At 48.4% G+C, this 21657-nt stretch overlaps 2 protein-coding genes across 4 annotated transcripts in view; one reads left to right on the top strand and one right to left on the bottom strand.

Annotated features, from left to right (window-relative positions):
• Positions 1 to 271: 271 nt before the first annotated feature.
• Positions 272 to 1787, top strand: SS18L2 (SS18 like 2). The gene is made up of 3 exons (XM_048316978.1): positions 272 to 390; positions 545 to 621; positions 1234 to 1787. The coding sequence occupies exons 1-3, from the start codon at positions 322 to 324 to the stop codon at positions 1319 to 1321; spliced, it is 234 nt and encodes a 77-aa protein (XP_048172935.1). The 5' UTR covers positions 272 to 321; the 3' UTR covers positions 1322 to 1787.
• A 636-nt stretch (positions 1788 to 2423) lies between these two features.
• The window catches only part of GARRE1 (granule associated Rac and RHOG effector 1), a 62574-nt gene continuing 43340 nt past the window's right edge, over positions 2424 to 21657 (bottom strand). For all 3 annotated transcript variants that reach the window (XM_048316972.1, XM_048316971.1, XM_048316974.1), the window contains exons 8-14: positions 19665 to 19762; positions 13619 to 13744; positions 12164 to 13149; positions 8699 to 8864; positions 7692 to 7826; positions 5483 to 5561; positions 2424 to 5068 (exon numbers count right to left, since the gene is read on the bottom strand). In XM_048316972.1, the coding sequence (XP_048172929.1) occupies positions 4751 to 5068; positions 5483 to 5561; positions 7692 to 7826; positions 8699 to 8864; positions 12164 to 13149; positions 13619 to 13744; positions 19665 to 19762 (1908 nt within the window). In that variant the 3' untranslated portion in view covers positions 2424 to 4750. The remainder of the gene's footprint in view (positions 5069 to 5482; positions 5562 to 7691; positions 7827 to 8698; positions 8865 to 12163; positions 13150 to 13618; positions 13745 to 19664; positions 19763 to 21657) is intronic.

Below are 21657 nucleotides of genomic sequence, written 5' to 3'. Positions count from 1 at the left end.
AGATTTTTGACCGTAGAGGCAAGTGCCGTCCTGTTGCAATAACTCTTTACTGTCCGAGGTGTTCCAGCTGTAAATACCTGGGCCGGGAGCCGCGGGCGGAGGCCAACCCTGCGTCGCCCCGCCCCGCCCGCCCAGGCTTTCTGTTTTTTTTATTTTAAACCAGAATAAACTGCTCAGTTAAATCGGCACGCCGGCGGTGGTTTCTTGCGGCGCGGGGCGGGCTGGGCCGGGGTCCCGGGCTCGGGGCGGGCCCTGCTGCGCCCCAGCGCGCGTGCGCGACGGCCGGGGCGGGGCCGCCGGGCCCCTCAGCCGGGAGCCGCCATGTCCGTGGCGTTCGTGCCGGAGCGGCTGCGCGGGAAGGCGGAGGTGAACCAGGACACGCTGCAGCGGGTGAGCGAAACTGGGCTGGGACGGAGCCGGGACGGGGCCGGGACTGAGCCGGACCGTGACGCGGGCCCTGCCGGCCCGCTTGGGGCAGAGCCGGCCCTGCCGGCCGGGGCGGGGCGGAGGCCGGGGCGGGCGGTGACAGCGCTCTGTGCCGCAGCTGCTGGAGGAGAACGACCAGCTGATCCGGTGCATCGTGGAGTACCAGAGCAAGGGCCGCGCCACCGACTGTGTGCAGTAAGTAACCGGCGCGGGCGGACAGGGCGGAGCGCTGGGGGCTCAGGTGTGGGTAACTGGAGTAAAACGCGAGTCCAACTCCCAGACCTTTCCTCCCGCTAAGAAGAAAAAGGGATTTCCCCAAAATAATTTTCAGAGACTTATAAAGCACGGAGTGACCCTTCCGCCTTGTTCAGGGTGTTTGCTCAGAGTTCTTGTGACGCCCGCTCTGCCCTCCCTGCCCGTGTCACACCGAGTGGTGTCAGAACAGGGCAGCCAGACGGCGGCTCTGCAGCTCCGGAACCTGCGGGGGACCCGCTGCAGCTGCTCAGACCAGCCCGACAGGCACCTCTGTTTTCTCCTGCTCTGCTGCCCTTCTGCAGCCTTCAGGATTGCGAGCTAAATGTCCTGCTTCCCATCGAAGTTGGGTAGTAGACATGCTCGGCTGCAGAGTGCAGTTCAGTGCACTGTACCGGGATTCAGAATAACATGCTAAGTTTCCTCTGATTCATTATTCTAGTTTGCTATTTTTTTCCCTAACTGCAAATACTGATCAGTTTACACAAATCCAGGTATGGGGAGTTGTCTAGAAAAGAACACGTCTCCCAGATCCTGTGTTTCCTTCTCTCATAGGTACCAGCATATCCTGCACAGAAACCTCATTTATTTAGCTACAATTGCTGATGCCACTCCACCCAGCACGCAGAAGCCTGTAGAGTGACTGCAATACCTGGACGTGAGCAGTACTGCTTTCAGAGGCTGTAGAAATAGTTTAGAGTCCCACTCTGAGAGGCAAGAAGATGTGGGTTTGAAAAAAACATGTAAAAAGTGATCTGTACTTCTGTGTTTAAAATGTGAATGTAGTTTTCAATGTAATATTAGGCAGCTTTTCCCCTGTTAGTGTAACTAACACAGCTTACGAATGATAACTATCACATTCCTTTTTCCCTCTGCAAAGCTCAGTTCAGTGCTGTCCTGACAACCAGGCTATTCCCAGAAGCACACTATGGGAAGCAGAGCCTGTTTGATGAGTAAGGTTCTATAATAACAAGGCAAACATTACGCTAGGTGACTCCTACCTCCAACATGACAAAGTCAGGCATGTGTTCCATATATAAAAGCAGTAGACTCTTTTGTATCCTGTATGAGAAGAATCGTGCTAAATAAACTAAAGATGTTCTTTGCAAGTTGTAGTATATTCTGAATTAATGTAATACATGAACAAAGGAGCTGCTCAGTGATTTAGTGAAACAGAAGTGTTAACTTTCCTAGGACTGGTGGGATTGCCACACCACTCAGCAATTATGCGCAAGGGAGAAACCAAGCCGTTATTTTAGGAAGCTTTTGCCCAAGTTTATCAAGGCTTTTCCTCTGTGCTTGAAATGCTCTGTAAACAAGTCAATTCTTGCATAATCAGAATGGGTTCATGTGCTGCCTGGGTACTGTCAGCACTGCTGGCCAGCTGCATGCTTGTGTGCTCCTATCCAGGAAGGAAGAAAGCAGCTTTGCACACCTTGCATACAGCATTCCAGTTAAACAATTAACACACACTAATCTAATAGCCTTGATCACAGCAGGGAGCGGGATAGAGTTTACTTTTTGCTTACTCCCATCAAAGTTATTTACTCTGTGATTCCTAAAAATTCAAGTAATGTGATTTTGACAATGTTCATCTGTGCTATTGGTTCAAAGACCCTGCTGAAGCATTGTCTGGACCATGTTCTTCTGTGCTATCACTTGAGAAAGCAGCTTTAAAGATTGGACTGTGCATAAAGTTTGTTTTTATATGATAGAGTCAGTAAGTAGGCAGTTGACAATTTTCAAACTGTTAAATAATCCCATGTTAATGAAATAAGATCTTTGTTTACAAACCAAAGTTACAGTTTAAGGTGCTGCTCATTTTCAGCAAGGTGCATATTTTAAACAGGTATGACCTATCAAATGTATATCTTTAATAAAGCAAATAGTTTACTTTTACAGAAGCTTTAAAATACAAACTGTACAGTTCCAGTTCAGAAGCGTTAGCTATTCACAAGAAGCACTGCAATAAGGGTAAGTTAACTAAGCACCAAACCCTTGCACTTGGCAGTGTAAGTGAAGTTTAAGGGCAAGACTCATTTGCCAAGTGCAACAATTCTTAAAATTACCAGTGTTCAGAACAATCGGAAGCAAAGGACAGAGTAGCACCCACCGTGGTCAAAATGCAGACAAACTTTCTTTGTTTTCACAATTCACTTACGTAGGTCCAGAAACTTGCCAGCATTTGTAATTATGAATAAACTGCAAAAACTATAGCAATCATTTTGGCACTTGTTAGGAAAAAAGTTCAAAATTAAGTGTTTTCATTAACTTCCATTTTGGTCTTAGTATGAATAACCAAGTAAGTACAACCAAATTTGGGATTTAATATTAGATCTAAACAACAAGATTTAGGAAACTCAAAACCATTCATCAAGTTAATAACCACTAACATTTTCAGTGGAGGGTTTTCAAAATTATAGTAGTACAGACCATTAACAATTTACAGACAGAAGCCACACTGATTGTGCAAAGCACATTACTGTAAAAAGTCTATGTACAGCAAACAAATCTTTGTAAACATGGTAAGTATGAAGTTTCAGAAAACATGGTGACAATATCATAAATACAGGCAACATTGGCATCCTCAAACAGCACAAAAGGTAACAATCTGGGCCTGCAAATAGAGCCCGTCACCATACAAACAAAAAAGGTGGATGGGTTTTAAATACCCAAATGTTTAATAGTTTTAGTGTTGTGTATACTTTTTTATTTATATATATATATAATGTATTTATTTTTGGTATCTTTAGATATAGATGTACTTAGTTTGTAAAACCAAAACAAAAAAAATGTGCTTTATCTTCATTGAAAAATTATGTAGTTAGAACTAATAACCCATTTTACTAGTAGTTAACATATTAGAATGATATGACTTAAGAAAAATACAAAAATAAGATTAATACTGTCAAAACTCTTATACCAGAAAATATTGTGGTTTTTAGACTCTTTCAAAGATGAAATATGAAAATTTAAATAAGCTCTAACTATATAAAGAATCTTCTGTAATCTCAATTCATATACAGTGGGATAGGTATACATATATTTACCATTGTTCTTCAATTTGTAAGCACCAGTCACTCTCCCCGATCCACTTTGGTTTGAAGATTATTCCTAATTCCACAGGTTCACTTAATGGCACATATTGACTGCAAATAATTACTTTATCCTTTTAAAAAAAATAATGTTCTTTTAACTAACTGCTACCCCACATTTCAGTTTTAGTATCTTCTGAGCCAGCTCACAATTTTTAATCAACTGTAGCATCTGAAATAAGACTTTAAATAAATGCAAGTAGTCTCTCAGGCTTTGCTTTCACACACTGCGGGAGCACCGTGTGGACAGTGCCTTTGGCCAACGCAGCCATAGGACACTGTTTGTGTGAGAACCAGGGGCCCCCTGTCCACACAGGTGCCATCTGTGTCAAGCAGCTCGGGTAACGTTGGCGACACAAGGCTGAGTGGTTCTGCTGATCTTCACCTAGAGTAAGGAAACTGCCACAAAACTCCGTTTTGCAGCTGTTTCTGCAGCAGTTCTCAAATGAACTCGCTTGTGTGGCACAGGAAAAGCTGCTGTTGCCCTCCATTTTAAAAAAGCTGCCCACAGGCTGTAATGGAGAATACAAAGGCTCTACAGCTTGTCCTTTATAAATTTAAACACAAACAGCATTGAGCAAAGTGACCGCTATATATTTGCTTCAACATATTCAATGTGTTTCAGTAAGATGTTTTAACTATAAATCTATATGAAAAATAGCTATAAAATACAGTGTTTCTTGTATGGTAGTCCTTCAGCAGTTCTTTTTAGAAAAAAAAAATGTCTTGAAAGTAAAGGCAATTACGCATTTTTAAAAGCATTTCTACATCACAGTTTTGGGCTGTTTCATGTACACCAAACATATTGGCCATATTTGCTCAGCACTGTAAATCAGAATTCGAGAGTTTGTCTATCTCATCCAAACCCCCTCAATCCCACATCAAGAAAGAAACAGGATATAGCCAACACACCACTGTGAATGAAAGTAATTAATTTTCATTTGGCCCTGTGCTGCATTTTCCAGTATGAAAAGCAGTTAGTACTGGTGCAGGTAAGATGGTCTGCGTTCATGCTTTACTGGGAAAGATTTAAAGCCCTTGTTCATCTGTTTGTGCTGGGAAGCCTGTTGGGATTGCTGCTGCTGCTGCGCGTAGGCGAAGCTGGAGGAGATGCCGGCTGCCGGGGCGCAGTCGCTGGCCCACATGGGCGACTGGAGCATCTGCATGGTGTCGCTCCACTGGCTCACGGGGCTGCTCATGGGGTACAGGGACGTGCTCTGGCTGGGCAGCGTGCTCGGCACAGAGGATGTGTGCTGCCACGGGGCCTTAGGAGGCCAGGTTTTGGTCTTGTTATCCTGAGAAAATGATACCAGTTGGGGTTGGTTTGGGTTTCTTGAGACAATACTTAACATGTCACCTTATCACCTCCCTAAGATATTTTCACAAGATTAGTTTATATTTGAAAGCAGGACTGATGCATACATAGAGCACTCTCTATCTTAAAATATCTGCCTGTTAAAAAACATTTACTTCAGCATGACACACAGTGGCCCCACTAAAAGGGAGAAAGGTAAGTGACTTCCAATTTTAGTATTTAAGCTTGGTGACTTTGACAAAAGCATCTCATGCTACTTGAGTGCAGATGGTTTAGGTTCTCACTGAAGTAAGCAATCTGGAGATACAGATGCTTTTCCAGTTGTCTGCCTCGTGCAGGCCCACCCCCAAATGCCAGGAGGAGAAAGGACTAAGCAAAGCCACGCTGAGCTCACCTGACTGCGGTCATCTGCTGCAGAGAGAAGAGGAGGAGATGGCAGCGTGCTGGGTTCTTGTTCACCACTGCTGTGTTTTCTGCCCAGAAAGAGAGAGACATTTACTTTTTGGTTTTAAATGAGTCACCCTCATTAATCTGCCACTGGCACAGACCATTCTGTGGTTTCAGTCTGTCAACCTGGCAGCCTACAGTACTGTTTTCAGTGCGTGTGTTTTCAGAAGCATCTGGTTTCATGTACTTTCTGTTCAGTACAGGTAAAAGCAACAATACAGAAATTGTCAGGGACTTGACAGTGCAGTAGTTCTTGGAGCTACACTTAAACATTTTTGTGGAGGTGAAAGTGAAGCTGGGATAGACTTTTGCCCACTTGGAAGAAATCTGCCAGAAATTGTGGTTTTTCTTCTGTTACCTGCTCTTGTGGCTGGGTTTCTTTTGATTTTTTGGGTTTTTTAAGTATCTTTTCTGAAATAACAGACAACACAAAAGAACAGTTGAGCAAGTGAAGCATCTGCTGAAGCACACTGATTTTACTGAGGAAAGATGTTCTACCTTCACTTTAAATTTGTGGCCTGATGCCTAGTTATCAAATAGAAGTCCTTGACCACACGTATGTTCTGGAAGATTTTTTTTTCTTGGGTTTTTTGGTCTTTTTTTTTCTTTTTTAGGAGGAGTGCTTAAGGGCAGGGGTTTGGATTAAAGCACACTCTTTCATTTCATCCTTTTTGTAAAAAAAACCCAATTAGCATGCTCCAATCAGGCTTCCGTGGGTAAGCAGCCCTTTGCAGGTCAGCTTTAGCACACTCAACCCCTTCTACCTCCTCTTAGTGCCCCGCTTTAGCTCCGGTGTCAGGCCCTCACCTATAGAACACTGTTCTTCCTACAAGTAACAGGAGACAGTAGTACCGTTACTTCACCTGACGTTTTTGGTCAATGAAGCACCCTTTTTGGAAACCTTCTTCTGCTCTTTAGAGCACTACATAAACCACAGGCTTTTCTTCTTGCTCCATGATCAGTTTCTAGTGATCTACTGGCTTGGCATAGTAAGTCACCCTTTATTTATTGCTGTGTTTTCCTTCCCTGCTGTTTTTTTAATAAATAAAAATAATTACTACTTTTTCTGTGACTGTTTATGAGATGGCTCTTTCCCATTAATTTCAATTTAACATTCACTGAAGCTCAATTTTTGTTCCCTCCCTGTTAAGTGTAAAGATTCAGAAAGTAGCTACTCTTTTGGTTGATTCATTTCTGACAATGCTTATAAAAATAGCTATCCAGGTAGAATCTGTGAGAAACTGGCACTGACTTCTTTCCCATTCACCAAAAAGCAGACAGACAATCTTGTATCTATGTATTGACTCCAAATTGTTCTTTGATTGTAAACAAAGCCAGAATATTTGGCCACTTATTTTATTTTTAGAAAAGACTGAAAAATAGTTTGAGAGAACAATCCCAGACTGGAATTGGGTTGGTATTCATGCTTCATCTTGTGCCTTTTGTTACTATTGTTCTAACTACCATCTGCAGTGGAATCACTGAGGTTCCAGCCCTTTAGAAAAGCAGAATTGCTCTAATTCACACTACTCATAGAAGTGGATTGTTCGTAGTTGAAAATCCTGGCTTGGTTTTTCCCGCTACCGAAATTATTTACCAAGGCAATTTGGCGTCCTCTTCCTACTGTGAGAAATAAAGGACTAAGCAGGTGTGTATTTGCAGCTCCCAGAATAGCAGCAGCAGCAGCCACCGAGGTGAGACAAGGCCACACAAGGTTAGCAGCAGCTTCTCCTCAGTGCCACGGAGCTGCAGCTGAGGCCAGCAAAGGCACTCGTTGGCATCCAAATGCCCCACGTCAGGCACGGCCCAGCTGCAGCCAGGCACTCTCTGCCAGACCGATTCAGTGAGGATCCCGTAATGCCCCAGGAAGTGGCACCCAAAGGAGACTCTCATGGAAGGGGGGAAGCATCAGATCTTTTCTAACATACCCTCAGTGAACAGCTGGCTGTTTGCACATGTGCTTGTACAAGGAGAAAGCTGCTAATACAACTGACTTTGGGAATCCACTGGTCCACATCACCAGTGTAGTACACAAACTCATGTTTGTGTAGATTTGTCTCATTGGCAGGAATTTCCTTTGTCTGGCTACTCAAATGAAATGATATATAAACAAAAGGAATCTTATAAAGTTGTCTATTTCTGTTCATTTTCCTCACCTCCTCTGCTTTACAGCAGCAACAAGGTCTGGCCCTGAGAACATGGAGAACAAACTGTCTCCGTTAGCTGAGGAGGTCTCATCACTTGAGCTGGCAGAGTCTCCTTGAGTACCAGACCAGCTGTTTGTCACATCACTGCAAGACAGAAAGTTGTATTAGTCCTTGTATTTACAGTGCCTGGTCCAGACTGTGTGCTGCAGTTGTGCTAAATCTTTGTCACAGGTGATACCTCGGAGCACGAAATTTCAGTACTTGGTAAAATGTGCCAGTAATACAAATACTTTCACTTATCTACCTCTGAGTGGTCACATTAACTGCTCTGTCTGTTACAGCCTCTTTATATGTATTTTACTAAAATAATTATATTAATAAGAAGCACCTCTCCTGTAAAAGAAGGAGAAATAAGTGATGCTTGGGTTTGGAATCACTAAGTACTCGACTTTTTCACTGCAAAACTGAGCTAGAACATACACCCATCCTACTGGTTTTATGCTAGAGAGTCACAGCTGTTACATTATATTACAAATGGACAAAGAATCTTGAAACACTTCTGCTGTAGTACATAGTTATGATTTGGAAGAGATTAAGAACTACAAATGTACCTGCTGTGAGGTACCTGCCTTTCAGTAGCAAGATTAAGTGGCTAAAATCTGGAAAACTGAATTCAGTCAGGCACCACAACTTTGACAGCATCACTTTTCATCAAAACTAGGTCTTAAAAGTTGTTTTCAAAATACTCAAAGAAAACCACCCTGAATGCATTTATGCTATAAATTCCTTATTTCCTCTGCTGGAGTCCCGGAATCCATTCCACTCTAAAGATGGCATCAAGCATGTCAGTGCCTCGGGATCAGCAAAGCTCATATTGCTCATTCTTGACACTGAAGTGCAGCTTTCACAGATGCAGCAGCAACTGGAAAAAACACCCAGTATTCCCACATTCTGCCACATTCTGGGTGCAAAATAAACTCATACAATAAGAACATACAGCCTGTCCAGTCTCTTACCCCTCTGTGAAATACTCAGGAAAGGGCCAGGTTTTATGAGGATCATCAGGAAGAGGCCAGTTGCCACGGGTGGTGCTTGGACGACGGACATGCTGTGCTTGCCTCTTCTGTTGCATAGCCTGGTTCACCCCAGCAACATAGCGGGCAAACTCTGGATCAGAGCCAACTGAATGAAAGAAACCAACAAGTCCATTGCTGACACTCAGCTATTTCTGCTGCACTTTCAATCCTTTAGGTTTGACCATACCCCACAACAGTCATTCCCTCCCTGATGATAAATGGCAACCAGTAGTGGACAGGTCTTCACGGAGCAGTGAAGGACACTGAACAAGAAATGTTTTACAAAAATTAGATACACAGCATCTGTGGTGGATAATAATTATCACATGGAAGTACACCTGCCCCTTGCATTCCATCAGGGAAATTGTGTTTGTACTATGATCATGTCTACGCTGAAAGGTCCAATATCCATCAGCAGACACTGATGAAACGGACGCTGTCTGTACATTTATCCATGCTCCGTGAAAAAGAGCAGAACAATTACTGTAGCTGATACCAGAGTGCAACATGATTTCCAGCTATGTTGTGATCCTGCTTACTTGGGAAATCAGAATCTCAGCTCATATTAGAACACAGCGTGCCAAAACTGCCTCCTTCCTACAAGGATGAGACCATCTTGAAAACTTTCTGATCCTGACCTACAAAATATTTCAGAATAATAATTGTATTTTACAGAAAAAAGTAGTAATTTAAAAATTCTTCCATTCTCAATGTGCTTTATGCGTCCCAGGCATCCAATAAGGAATAAGCACTGTCTTGAGCAGACACAGCAAAAGCCTTAATGCAAGTGCTTCAAATGCTCCATTGATCAGAGCAAGCAATTGCTGTATTCAGAAGACTGCTGATATGAGTCACCGTAACTGAGTTTCCACAGCTTCTCTTTCTTTTGCCTTTATTTTTTTCTTCTCTGGGAAAAAACTTGGCAATCTGACTGGATTTATGGAAAATGTCTAGACTACATGCACAGTAATTGCAGTGGGAACTAATGAGCCACTGGCTTGCCAGTCTCAGTTTGAGATTAAGAGTGAAGACTGAAGAACATCCAACAATCATGCACAGCTCACAAAGCAGAAATCTCTTTCATCTGACAGCTCCCTACATTCAATACTGCATTTAGAAGATAGGTTTCCTTGTTCTCATTTGACACATCCAGAAAAGAGCTCCACAATGTTTTGCTGGATGCAAATTAAAAAGACAGTGAAGAAGATAACTTTGTTTCTCTGCATCCTTTATCAAGCAAGGGCTGAGAGCCATCTAGGAACAAAACATCCCCACTAGTGCTTGTTCTCCCTCTGAGTAAGATGAGGCTGGAAGCCAGACAGTTCCTCAGATCTAAGAATATATGGATTCTGGACATCCAGGCATTTTTTACCTGTGGACAGCATTAAGTGCTAAAGTGCTGGTATATTCAAAATAGAAACTTGTGTTAATTCTTACCTCACTGAAAACACCACATGAACAGTTTTTTATCAGATAGTTTTTTTACTCCAAAAGATTGGAGTTACCAACATTCCTTCTGCTAGCTCTTATTGCAATATTCCTTCATCAAGTTCTTAGTGATGATAAAAATACTACAAAATACATTTCTGGGACTAGTTAAGCCTTCAACATGAAAAACCATGGATTTTATAAATTGTTAATCAGCAGTTTTGCATCTGAAGAAAGCCATCATTTTCAGACTCTCAAAGTATTTATCAAAAAAGTAATGTAGTTTGTTTCAAATCACAAATGTACAGTCCTAGGGTACAGCCTGGAAATGAAAAACCATTTTCTGTTTTACAGCTTTTTGTACTACACAAAAGCTTAAAATGAAAATTTCTACACCACAGCTCAACCTGGTAAGTTCTATGAAGAAATGTTCTTTCTAATGGAAAAGTATTCCGTTGGAAGGATTTTTGTTTGGTTTTAGTTTTTTAAACTCCAGATCTGTGAAAAATACTGTTTACTTATCACTACAACTGCAGAAGTGTGTATCTTAATCCACTGAGCACCATTTATGAACTTGAGTAAGTCACCTTTTCCAAGTACCACTTTCTATGTCCTTGACATTAATTAAATGGAAAAAAACAAGTAGTTTTATGTGGAGCAAAAGGAAAATACCACAGAAATAGAATGGATTCAAAATGCTGGAAATGCCAGTCCTTTGCATACCTGCTTTCTTTTCCCTAGCACACGTGGATTTAGTGCTTGCTGAAAATAATTTTGTCCTTCCTTAGAGGCTGTGATAATCCTTCAGTCTACACTCTGTTTAAGAAAGATGATGCTAATTCAGACTTACAGTTGTTAAGCAACAACATAACTATGGTGCTATTTTTGCTGTAGAAACTCCACTAATTTATCAACTAAGATGACAAAATAACTATCATAATTATGAGTCAAAGGAGCTGGTTTGAGACGCCTACACATTCCAAACACAGATGAGTGCAAATGAGCGCGGGAAACTGAGCCCTACTTTGATAAAAGGTTTCCCTGTTCTCCTGCTCCTCCCTCCAGGCAGTTGCCATAAATGCACACTACAACATTCTGACAGCTGTGTTCGAGGCCAACCGAAGTTACATTTACAAGGTAGCAGCTGTGTAAGCTGTTCTTAACACTACCATCAGAATCACAGAATATTCTGAGTTGGAAAAGGCCCACAAAGATCATCAAGTCCAGTTCCGAGCCAATGGCCCACATGGGGATCAAAGGTTCATCTCCTCTTACATTCCACAGTCAATTTCTTGGTCTGTAGCTATTTGCTTATGACTCTAAAATTTTACCTCACATCATCTTTGAGAATGAATAATTAATCTATGTCTACAATTTACTGGTGGTCTAAACACATGTGGCAAACCTCATGGCACTTGCTCTTTAGTCTCTAATCCTTTGACATCCAAGCTTTTCATTGCAGAACCAGCTGCGGAACAGGAACCAGTATGAGTCCCATGGAATTGGGAAGCAATGGAGGGAGAATGTGGGGATATGGGAAAGATGCAACCTGGCTTATCTTCAGGTCACAAGACTGGTAAAAAGCAGGAAGAATAATTTTGAGGAGAGGGAAAACACCTGCACTCAAGATTTTGATTTTAAACCATTTTACAAACTAAGAACATGAGGAACGTCATCTGTAAGTATCATTTCAGTACTCTGCTGTGCTCCATATAGGAAAGGAGAACAGCTACAGAACTACTACAACTGGCACAAGAAACAAGTGAGTTAGTTCCCATGCTTGCTTATTAATGAGAGTTTTAAGATCACCTTCTGTTAAAAAAGCAAATAGGCACACACACAAATCCCTGCTTGCATTGGTCAGCACCCTTACATCTGGTGGGCAGCACGAGGAAATGACAGTTATTGCCAGCAATTTTTCACAGTATTCACACAAAGGACCTTTACAAAAAGCATAATAAAGGAAAAGACACACACCTGCAGGGTCAAAAGGCAGGATTTCTCCCAACATCCCAAACACTCCATCAGTTTGGTCACGATTTGGCCATGTGTTGTTTCTAGGTCCTTGTGGTTTCTGTCCTAACATCTCTGACATCATATTGTCCATATAGCTGCTCACAAGACCCAAGCTGTACAAATCAGAGCTTAAATCTGAAAAACCAGGATTGTTCCACTGATTTATATGAGACAATCCAGCTCCAACAGCCGGGGCTTGCTGCTGTGAAGAATTACTGAGCCATTTGGCAGGTACACGTTGCTGTGGTCCAATAGGTTGAAGCAAGGGTTGGTAATACTGCATTTGCTGCTGCTGCTTTTGGGACTGCTGCTGGGACAAGCCTTGCTGAGGAGGATGCAGTGGGGTGTGAGACACAGACTGCGGCTGCTGTTGAACTGCTCCTGACTTTTGCTCTGTTGCTGTGGAGGATGCAACAGAGTTCCTTCTTTTCACCATCGGAGAAGTCTGCTGGGATTTGCCCATGTTAAAACCAGACAAGAAATCTATAACATCCTGCATTTCTTGGTCAGTTGGTAAATTCATACCTTTGTCATCCTTGCCATCATCTGGTTTGAAGAAGCTGTCCCGTCTTTCCACTAGAAACCCATTGACGAGCTGGTTATTTGTGCTCTGAACTGACTGCAGGGGATCCGCGGTCCGAGGGAAGTTACCGATGTTCAGAATGTTCTGCAAGCGTGCGTCCATGTTAGCAGGCATTTTAGCTTTCTCCTCTGAGCTGGAACTTATGAAGACATTTTTTGAAGGTGTATTGGGGATTGAGTAACTTCCTGTGTTACTTGTACTGGTGCAGGAAGTTTTTTTTGTAAACCGTGAAGTCAGTTTTGAGAATGTCTTTTGCAGACCCCCTGAAGATTTGCTTCCATTCCCCGATGGCATGTCAACTTGGCTCCCAAAGTCTGAGATTTCACGCTGTAACTGGATCTGAATACAAGGCAAAGCTTGCTCCCTGCATCAACAAAAAACATGTATATCAAACCACCTAATACAAACCAGTCTGGTACTTTGGGGGAAAATGTGTATTTCAATAATAGCTCAAGAAAGAAACAACAGCAGACTGCCAAGTCCACCAGCTACTTCTTAAGGTAACAAAGTAAATTATTCCTCGTATTTGCAATACTTTCCATTCCTTAGATTTTAATTGTGCTTCAAGACCTAAATGGAGACCAATTTAATATAAATCAAGTATTTTTGTAAGAGAGAAGCAAATACTTTTTTACCCTTGGATAAGCTGCTGGTTTGGTTTTAAGCAGCCTCCTGTATCTCTGGATGTACCCAGAACGTATCTGTGGGGATTAACAATGTTTCACTCTCAGTTTGACTCCTGTTTTCCCCTTCAGATGAGCTGGTACAATCAAATCCCTCAGCACAGATCATTCAGCAATGACAGCTTAGTTGGAAGTAGAAAAGAGATGTACCTTCCTTCCTTCCACCTGTGTGTATCAAACACAGCAGTATAGAGCACATCTACCAGTCCCAAAGTCTTCTCCGGATCCAGACTCCTCTGTAGCAAAGACATTGTAGCTGGATCTTCTTTCAGACACCTGCCATTGTTAAGTTTAAATTAGAAACAAAAACGCTCATTTTTTACATTAAACAATTCTACCATATCAGTCAGAATACAGAAGGCCAATTGCTGCACTCCTGCAGAACAACACATGAATGCCTGGGGGTTCCTGGGGCAGCCTGAGCAGTCTCTGCCTGCTGTGGAGCACACAGCTAATCTAACTGGACGTTCAGCAGTACAGTGCATTGAAATCCACACTGACGAGCTCTTTAGCAGGCACAGTTCAGGCACAGCAGCAACAACCACCAAAAACACAACACCCGTTTCTGGAATACGCGAGAGCCTGACACAGCCCAGCACACGCCGAGAGCCCAAGCCTGGCAGAGCCCATGAGGAGATGATTCCGCATATCCAACACCGAGGGGAAGCTGTCCCTGAGCCGGGACCGTGCGGGCTTGCGGCGCTCTCCGCAGCGGCCCCGCGGTGCCGCCGAGCGGCAGCAGGAGGCGCTGTCCCGGCAGCGAGCCCGGAGCGCCGGGACCCCCTTCCTTCCCGGGAAACAGCGCCGGGACCCCTTCCTTCCCGGGAAACAGCGCCGGGATCCCTTCCTTCCCGGGAAACGGGGCCGGGACCCCCTTCCTTCCCGGGAAACGGGGCCGGGACCCCCTTCCTTCCCGGGAAACGGGGCCGGGACCCCTTCCTTCCCGGGAAACAGCGCCGGGACCCCTTCCTTCCCTGGGAAACAGCGCCGGGACCCCCTTCCTTTCCCGGGAAACAGCGCCGGGACCCCCTTCCTTCCCGGGAAACGGGGCCGGGACCCCTTCCTTCCCGGGAAACAGCGCCGGGACCCCCTTCCTTCCCTGGAAACGGGGCCGGGACCCCTTCCTTCCCGGGAAACGGCGCCGGGACCCCCTTCCTTCCCTGGAAACGGGGCCGGGACCCCCTTCCTTCCCGGGAAACGGGGCCGGGACCCCCTTCCTTCCCGGGAAACAGCGCCGGGACCCCCTTCCTTCCCGGGAAACAGCGCCGGGACCCCCTTCCTTCCCTGGAAACGGGGCCGGGACCCCCTTCCTTCCCTGGGAAACAGCGCCGGGACCCCCTTCCTTCCCTGGGAAACGGGGCCGGGACCCCCTTCCTTCCCTGGGAAACAGCGCCGGGACCCCTTCCTTCCCGGGAAACAGCGCCGGGACCCCGTTCCTTCCCGGGAAACGGGGCCGGGACCCCCTTCCTTCCCAGGAAACGGGGCCGGGACCCCCTTCCTTCCCTGGAAACAGCGCCGGGACCCCCTTCCTTCCCTGGAAACGGGGCCGGGACCCCCTTCCTTCCCGGGAAACAGCGCCGGGACCCCCTTCCTTCCCAGGAAACAGCGCCGGGACCCCCTTCCTTCCCTGGAAACAGCGCCGGGACCCCCTTCCTTCCCTGGAAACAGCGCCGGGACCCCCTTCCTTCCCGGGAAACAGCACCGGGACCCCCTTCCTTCCCTGGAAACAGCACCGGGACCCCCTTCCTTCCCTGGAAACAGCGCCGGGACCCCCTTCCTTCCCTGGAAACAGCACCGGGACCCCTTCCTTCCCTGGAAACGGGGCCGGGACCCCCTTCCTTCCCTGGAAACGGGGCGGGGACCCCCTTCCTTCCCTGGGAAACAGCGCCGGGACCCCTTCCTTCCCGGGAAACAGCGCCGGGACCCCCTTCCTTCCCTGGGAAACAGCGCCGGGACCCCTTCCTTCCCGGGAAACAGCGCCGGGACCCCGTTCCTTCCCGGGAAACGGGGCCGGGACCCCCTTCCTTCCCTGGAAACGGGGCCGGGACCCCCTTCCTTCCCTGGAAACGGGGCCGGGACCCCCTTCCTTCCCTGGAAACGGCGCCGGGACCCCCTTCCTTCCCGGGAAACAGCGCCGGGACCCCCTTCCTTCCCGGGAAACAGCGCCGGGACCCCCTTCCTTCCCGGGAAACAGCACCGGGACCCCTTCCTTCCCTGGAAACGGGGCCGGGACCCCCTTCCTTCCCTGGGAAACAGCGCCGGGACCCCTTCCTTCCCAGGAAACAGCGCCGGGACCCCTTCCTTCCCGGGAAACAGCGCCGGGACCCCCTTCCTTTCCCGGGAAACAGCGCCGGGACCCCCTTCCTTCCCTGGGAAACAGCGCCGGGACCCCCTTCCTTCCCTGGGAAACAGCGCCGGGACCCCCTTCCTTTCCCGGGAAACGGGGCCGGGACCCCCTTCCTTCCCGGGAAACGGGGCCGGGACCCCCTTCCTTCCCGGGAAACGGGGCCGGGACCCCCTTCCTTCCCTGGGAAACAGCGCCGGGACCCCCTTCCTTCCCGGGAAACAGCGCCGGGACCCCTTCCTTCCCGGGAAACAGCGCCGGGACCCCTTCCTTCCCGGGAAACGGGGCCGGGACCCCTTCCTTCCCGGGAAACAGCGCCGGGACCCCTTCCTTCCCTGGAAACAGCGCCGGGACCCCCTTCCTTCCCGGGAAACGGGGCCGGGACCCCTTCCTTCCCTGGAAACAGCGCCGGGACCCCCTTCCTTCCCTGGAAACGGGGCCGGGACCCCGTTCCTTCCCGGGAAACGGGGCCGGGACCCCTTCCTTCCCTGGAAACAGCGCCGGGACCCCTTCCTTCCCGGGAAACAACGCCGGGACCCCCTTCCTTCCCTGGAAACAGCGCCGGGACCCCTTCCTTCCCGGGAAACAGCGCCGGGACCCCCTTCCTTCCCGGGAAACAGCGCCGGGACCCCTTCCTTCCCGGGAAACGGGGCCGGGACCCCTTCCTTCCCGGGAAACAGCGCCGGGACCCCCTTCCTTCCCGGGAAACAGCGCCGGGACCCCCTTCCTTCCCTGGAAACGGGGCCTGGACCCCTTCCTTCCCTGGAAACGGGGCCGGGACCCCCTCCTTCCCTGGAAACAGCGCCGGGACCCCTTCCTTCCCGGGAAACGGGGCCGGGACCCCTTCCTTCCCGGGAAACGGGGCCGGGACCCCTTCCTTCCCAGGAAACAGCGCCGGGACCCCTTCCTTCCCTGGAAACGGCGCCGGGACCCCCTTCCTTCCCGGGAAACGGGGCCGGGACCCCTTCCTTCCCTGGAAACAGCGCCGGGACCCCCTTCCTTCCCTGGAAACGGGGCCGGGACCCCTTCCTTCCCTGGGAAACAGCGCCGGGACCCCCTTCCTTCCCAGGAAACAGCGCCGGGACCCCTTCCTTCCCTGGAAACGGGGCCGGGACCCCCTTCCTTCCCTGGAAACGGGGCCGGGACCCCTTCCTTCCCTGGAAACGGGGCCGGGACCCCCTTCCTTCCCTGGGAAACAGCGCCGGGACCCCCTTCCTTCCCGGGAAACAGCGCCGGGACCCCCCTTCCTTCCCTGGAAACAGGGCCGGGACCCCCTTCCTTCCCGGGAAACAGCGCCGGGACCCCCTTCCTTCCCGGGAAACAGCGCCGGGACCCCCTTCCTTCCCTGGAAACGGGGCCGGGACCCCCTTCCTTCCCTGGGAAACAGCGCCGGGACCCCCTTCCTTCCCGGGAAACAGCACCGGGACCCCCTTCCTTCCCTGGGAAACAGCGCCGGGACCCCCTTCCTTCCCGGGAAACAGCGCCGGGACCCCCTTCCTTCCCGGGAAACAGCGCCGGGACCCCCTTCCTTCCCTGGAAACGGGGCCGGGACCCCCTTCCTTCCCTGGGAAACAGCGCCGGGACCCCCTTCCTTCCCGGGAAACAGCACCGGGACCCCCTTCCTTCCCGGGAAACAGCACCGGGACCCCCTTCCTTCCCGGGAAACAGCACCGGGACCCCCTTCCTTCCCTGGGAAACAGCGCCGGGACCCCCTTCCTTCCCGGGAAACAGCACCGGGACCCCCTTCCTTCCCTGGGAAACAGCGCCGGGACCCCCTTCCTTCCCTGGAAACAGCACCGGGACCCCTTCCTTCCCTGGAAACGGGGCCGGGACCCCCTTCCTTCCCGGGAAACGGGGCCGGGACCCCCTTCCTTCCCTGGAAACAGCGCCGGGACCCCCTTCCTTCCCTGGGAAACAGCACCGGGACCCCCTTCCTTCCCGGGAAACAGCGCCGGGACCCCTTCCTTCCCGGGAAACAGCGCCGGGACCCCTTCCTTCCCTGGAAACAGCGCCGGGACCCCTTCCTTCCCTGGAAACGGGGCCGGGACCCCCTTCCTTCCCTGGAAACAGGGCCGGGACCCCCTTCCTTCCCGGGAAACAGGGCCGGGACCCCTTCCTTCCCGGGAAACAGCGCCGGGACCCCCCTTCCTTCCCGGGAAACAGCGCCGGGACCCCTTCCTTCCCTGGAAACAGCGCCGGGACCCCTTCCTTCCCTGGGAAACAGCGCCGGGACCCCCTTCCTTCCCTGGAAACAGCGCCGGGACCCCCTTCCTTCCCTGGAAACGGGGCCGGGACCCCCTTCCTTCCCTGGAAACAGGGCCGGGACCCCCTTCCTTCCCGGGAAACAGGGCCGGGACCCCTTCCTTCCCTGGAAACAGCGCCGGGACCCCTTCCTTCCCTGGAAACGGGGCCGGGACCCCCTTCCTTCCCGGGAAACGGGGCCGGGACCCCCTTCCTTCCCTGGGAAACAGCGCCGGGACCCCCTTCCTTCCCAGGAAACAGCGCCGGGACCCCCTTCCTTCCCTGGGGAACAGCGCCGGGACCCCCTTCCTTCCCTGGAAACAGCGCCGGGACCCCCTTCCTTCCCGGGAAACAGCGCCGGGACCCCCTTCCTTCCCGGAAAACAGCGCCGGGACCCCTTCCTTCCCGGGAAACAGCGCCGGGACCCCCCTTCCTTCCCTGGGAAACAGCGCCAGGACCCCCTTCCTTTCCCGGGAAACAGCGCCGGGACCCCCTTCCTTCCCTGGGAAACAGCACCGGGACCCCCTTCCTTCCCGGGAAACAGCACCAGGACCCCCTTCCTTCCCTGGGAAACAGCGCCGGGACCCCCTTCCTTTCCCGGGAAACAGCGCCGGGACCCCCTTCCTTCCCAGGAAACAGCGCCGGGACCCCCTTCCTTTCCCGGGAAACAGCGCCGGGACCCCCTTCCTTCCCAGGAAACAGCGCCGGGACCCCCTTCCTTCCCTGGGAAACAGCACCGGGACCCCCTTCCTTCCCTGGAAACAGCGCCGGGACCCCCTTCCTTCCCAGGAAACAGCGCCGGGACCCCCTTCCTTTCCCAGGAAACAGCGCCGGGACCCCCTTCCTTCCCAGGAAACAGCGCCGGGACCCCCCTTCCTTCCCAGGAAACAGCGCCGGGACCCCCTTCCTTCCCTGGGAAACAGCACCGGGACCCCCTTCCTTCCCTGGGAAACAGCACCGGGACATTCCTCCTACACGTGCCAGCAGCACCACGAGGAACAGGCTGCTCCTGTAAGGAGCCAAGTGAATCAACTGTTGTTGGACTGAAATTCCTAACACTGACTGCTTCCAAGTTAGAGACAAGTGCTCCCATTTCTTCCCGTTCCCACTGTTTTGAACGGGAAGAAATCCTCACAAACTGCAGATTAACCATTCTTTCGTAGGCAGGTAACTAAACTGGCAGGAACAGCATCTCTTGGAGCCCAGAGGTCCATGGTTCATGACAGCCCTTGAAGAACAGCCCACAGAAGCAAGAGCAAAGGCTGTCACACTAACTCAGCCAATTCTTGGCCTTCCTGAGCTACAGCTGGGACCTGCTGGGGCAGAGCACAACAGGAGTACTGGCAGATTACTATTTTTGAAACCTTCTTTTTTATCATCAAGCTTTTACATTTTCTTCAAGTCCAAGTGCCCCAGCACGGCCTCCCTTGCCTTGCCTCCTACAGAGGCAGCTGAAGTACAGCCCATCAGGAATGGAGGTGTTCAACCAGTCCAGATAGAGGAACTTCAGGAAGCTGTGCCATAATTGTGCACATTCTCTCCTCCATTCGTACTGCAACAATTTTCCCAATATATTTCAGTCACAATCTGCAATACAGTATTTTTATTTACCAAGTTGATGGAACTTGCACCACAATTCTTGATCCTTCTAAACTTATCTGAGGAGCATAGGCTTCTTTATTTTCAATCTGTGCCGTGTCCACTACCACCTAGCAAATAAAATGAAAATAAAAGGGAAATTACTTTAAGAATTAGTTATTTTATCACCCTTTTAGTTAAACTCCAATAATCTCACCTCCCAGCCATACTACAGGTATTAAAAAAACCCAAATAAAACCAAACCAACTCACTAAATCACCATAAGTTTACTTCTACTTTAATATAAAATTAGTTTAGTACAGGAACCTGTATTTCAAGGACAATTCTTCTCAGTTACATCCTGTAGTAATGCATCACTATGTAGTTACCAGCTGCTTTACCTCCCTGCTGGTAGTTCTCAGTGGCTCCACATGACAGCCCTTATTTTTGAGAAGTTTAGCACAGTTTACTTTAAGAGCTCCCAAACACCTACTCAGCAAAATGTTTTAAATAATTTAACTGCAGCACATGGTATGATACAGATGAGTAATATTCAGCCAGAAACCATTCACAATTCCTAACATACATCCCCCCCATAAGGTTATAAAATTCCACACCATTTCTCTATTCCATCTACTGAAACTGTACTATTATTAATTCCTGATTAAATAAAGAGAAGCAAAGTGACTGTTCAGTTGTTGGACACTGAGCCATCTGTAAGATGTCATGAAGACATATGGAAGAGAAAAGCCTTGAGAATCAACCCTGTGTCACAAACCTTTCTTTTTAGGGAATGGGAAAGGAAGGGATTCACTTCAGCTTCATTTAACCTTTAATTTAATAAGTTCCATATTTGGTTCATGCTTTCTGCTGTTGTCCAGTCTGTATGGGTTGGCCTTTTTGATCATTTCCATAATTTCCTATTTTGGTCACGCTGAAAACAGCAGCTTTTTGGCAGCAGTCAGCAGTTCTTGCTTCGGTGACTAGCAGATTAGCTGTACCATTTATCCTTGAAATGGCAAAAGTCCTCTGGTATAAATAAGCCCCAAGGGACATTATTGACTTTGTTGCCATCACCTAACCTACACTGGTCCTGTTTCTAACTGGTTGTCTGTTACTGGGTATGAAAAAATGTAAAACATAATGCTGAGCTTCTACTCTCTCACTTTAACAAAACCATCAAGTAACACTTGAACATAATTATTTCCCACCTTCCAAGTATTTTAGCCTAAGGCCTTCATTTTCCTTCAGCTGACTCTAAGCATTTGCCCAGGTTTATTCAATCTTAAGCATGTCTAAGCACGGTGACAAAAGGCCACACTATCATCCACCCATGAAAATACCTCTTATTTCGTAACAGGGCAACCCCAGTACTCTTTTCCTGGTGTTTGTATGTTTTCATTGTATCTAATTTGGTAATCTGCAATTCAGCCCTACTGCAGTTATAACTGTGATAAGGAGAACTGAACTCGGGAGTGATTGTTCTCAACTCCTAAGAAAAACACAATCTGCACCTCAGACCTGAAGTCAGAGCTGAAACTCTGATCTGTGCAGACCTGTGCCAGCTTCTGCCTGTGGTGCATGGTAGTGCCCATGTTCCAGGCTTTGTTAGGGTGTTTCTTCCCCCTGGACACGCCTTCATTTCTTCCCTTTGCAAAAAGCTTTCCATTTCTCAACATTTGTCAGTCAGGACATCTGGGATTTACACTTTACTAGGAGATTTAGTGCTCCTGCAATGCATGTTGGTTTTTGCTATGGAAAGATCTACTAGCACAAAAATAAAGTTTTATCTGTTAACCTCTTTGCATGAAGCCAACTGGAACTTTTATTTCTGCTCATCCTCTGAATTCAGCTATTTGAATGTACATTATTTTTATTCAGACATGCAGATTTCTTCAGCTGACCCAAATCTGAAAATACAATTACTATATACATGCTAAGGTAAAAACTGAAAATCCGCACTTCGAATTATTTCTTATGTTAATAAACTACAGCCCAAAATAACCAAGCACACTAAGGCACATCT

This window comes from Corvus hawaiiensis, chromosome 12 (genome assembly GCF_020740725.1).
Source record: "Corvus hawaiiensis isolate bCorHaw1 chromosome 12, bCorHaw1.pri.cur, whole genome shotgun sequence".
NCBI classification, from domain to species: Eukaryota; Metazoa; Chordata; class Aves; order Passeriformes; family Corvidae; genus Corvus; species Corvus hawaiiensis.
Note: the sequence above shows the minus strand (reverse complement) of the source record. Positions and strands in the feature narration are given on the sequence as shown.

Bases quoted from the DNA above. Each gene is read 5' to 3' on its own strand.
- SS18L2 (XM_048316978.1), top strand. From the start codon at position 322: ATGTCCGTGGCGTTCGTGCCGGAGCGGCTGCGCGGGAAGGCGGAGGTG. The intron at 391-544 runs GTGAGCGAAACT...TCTGTGCCGCAG, and splicing joins ACCAGGACACGCTGCAGCGG to CTGCTGGAGGAGAACGACCA. The intron at 622-1,233 runs GTAAGTAACCGG...CTTCTCTCATAG, and splicing joins CGCGCCACCGACTGTGTGCA to GTACCAGCATATCCTGCACA.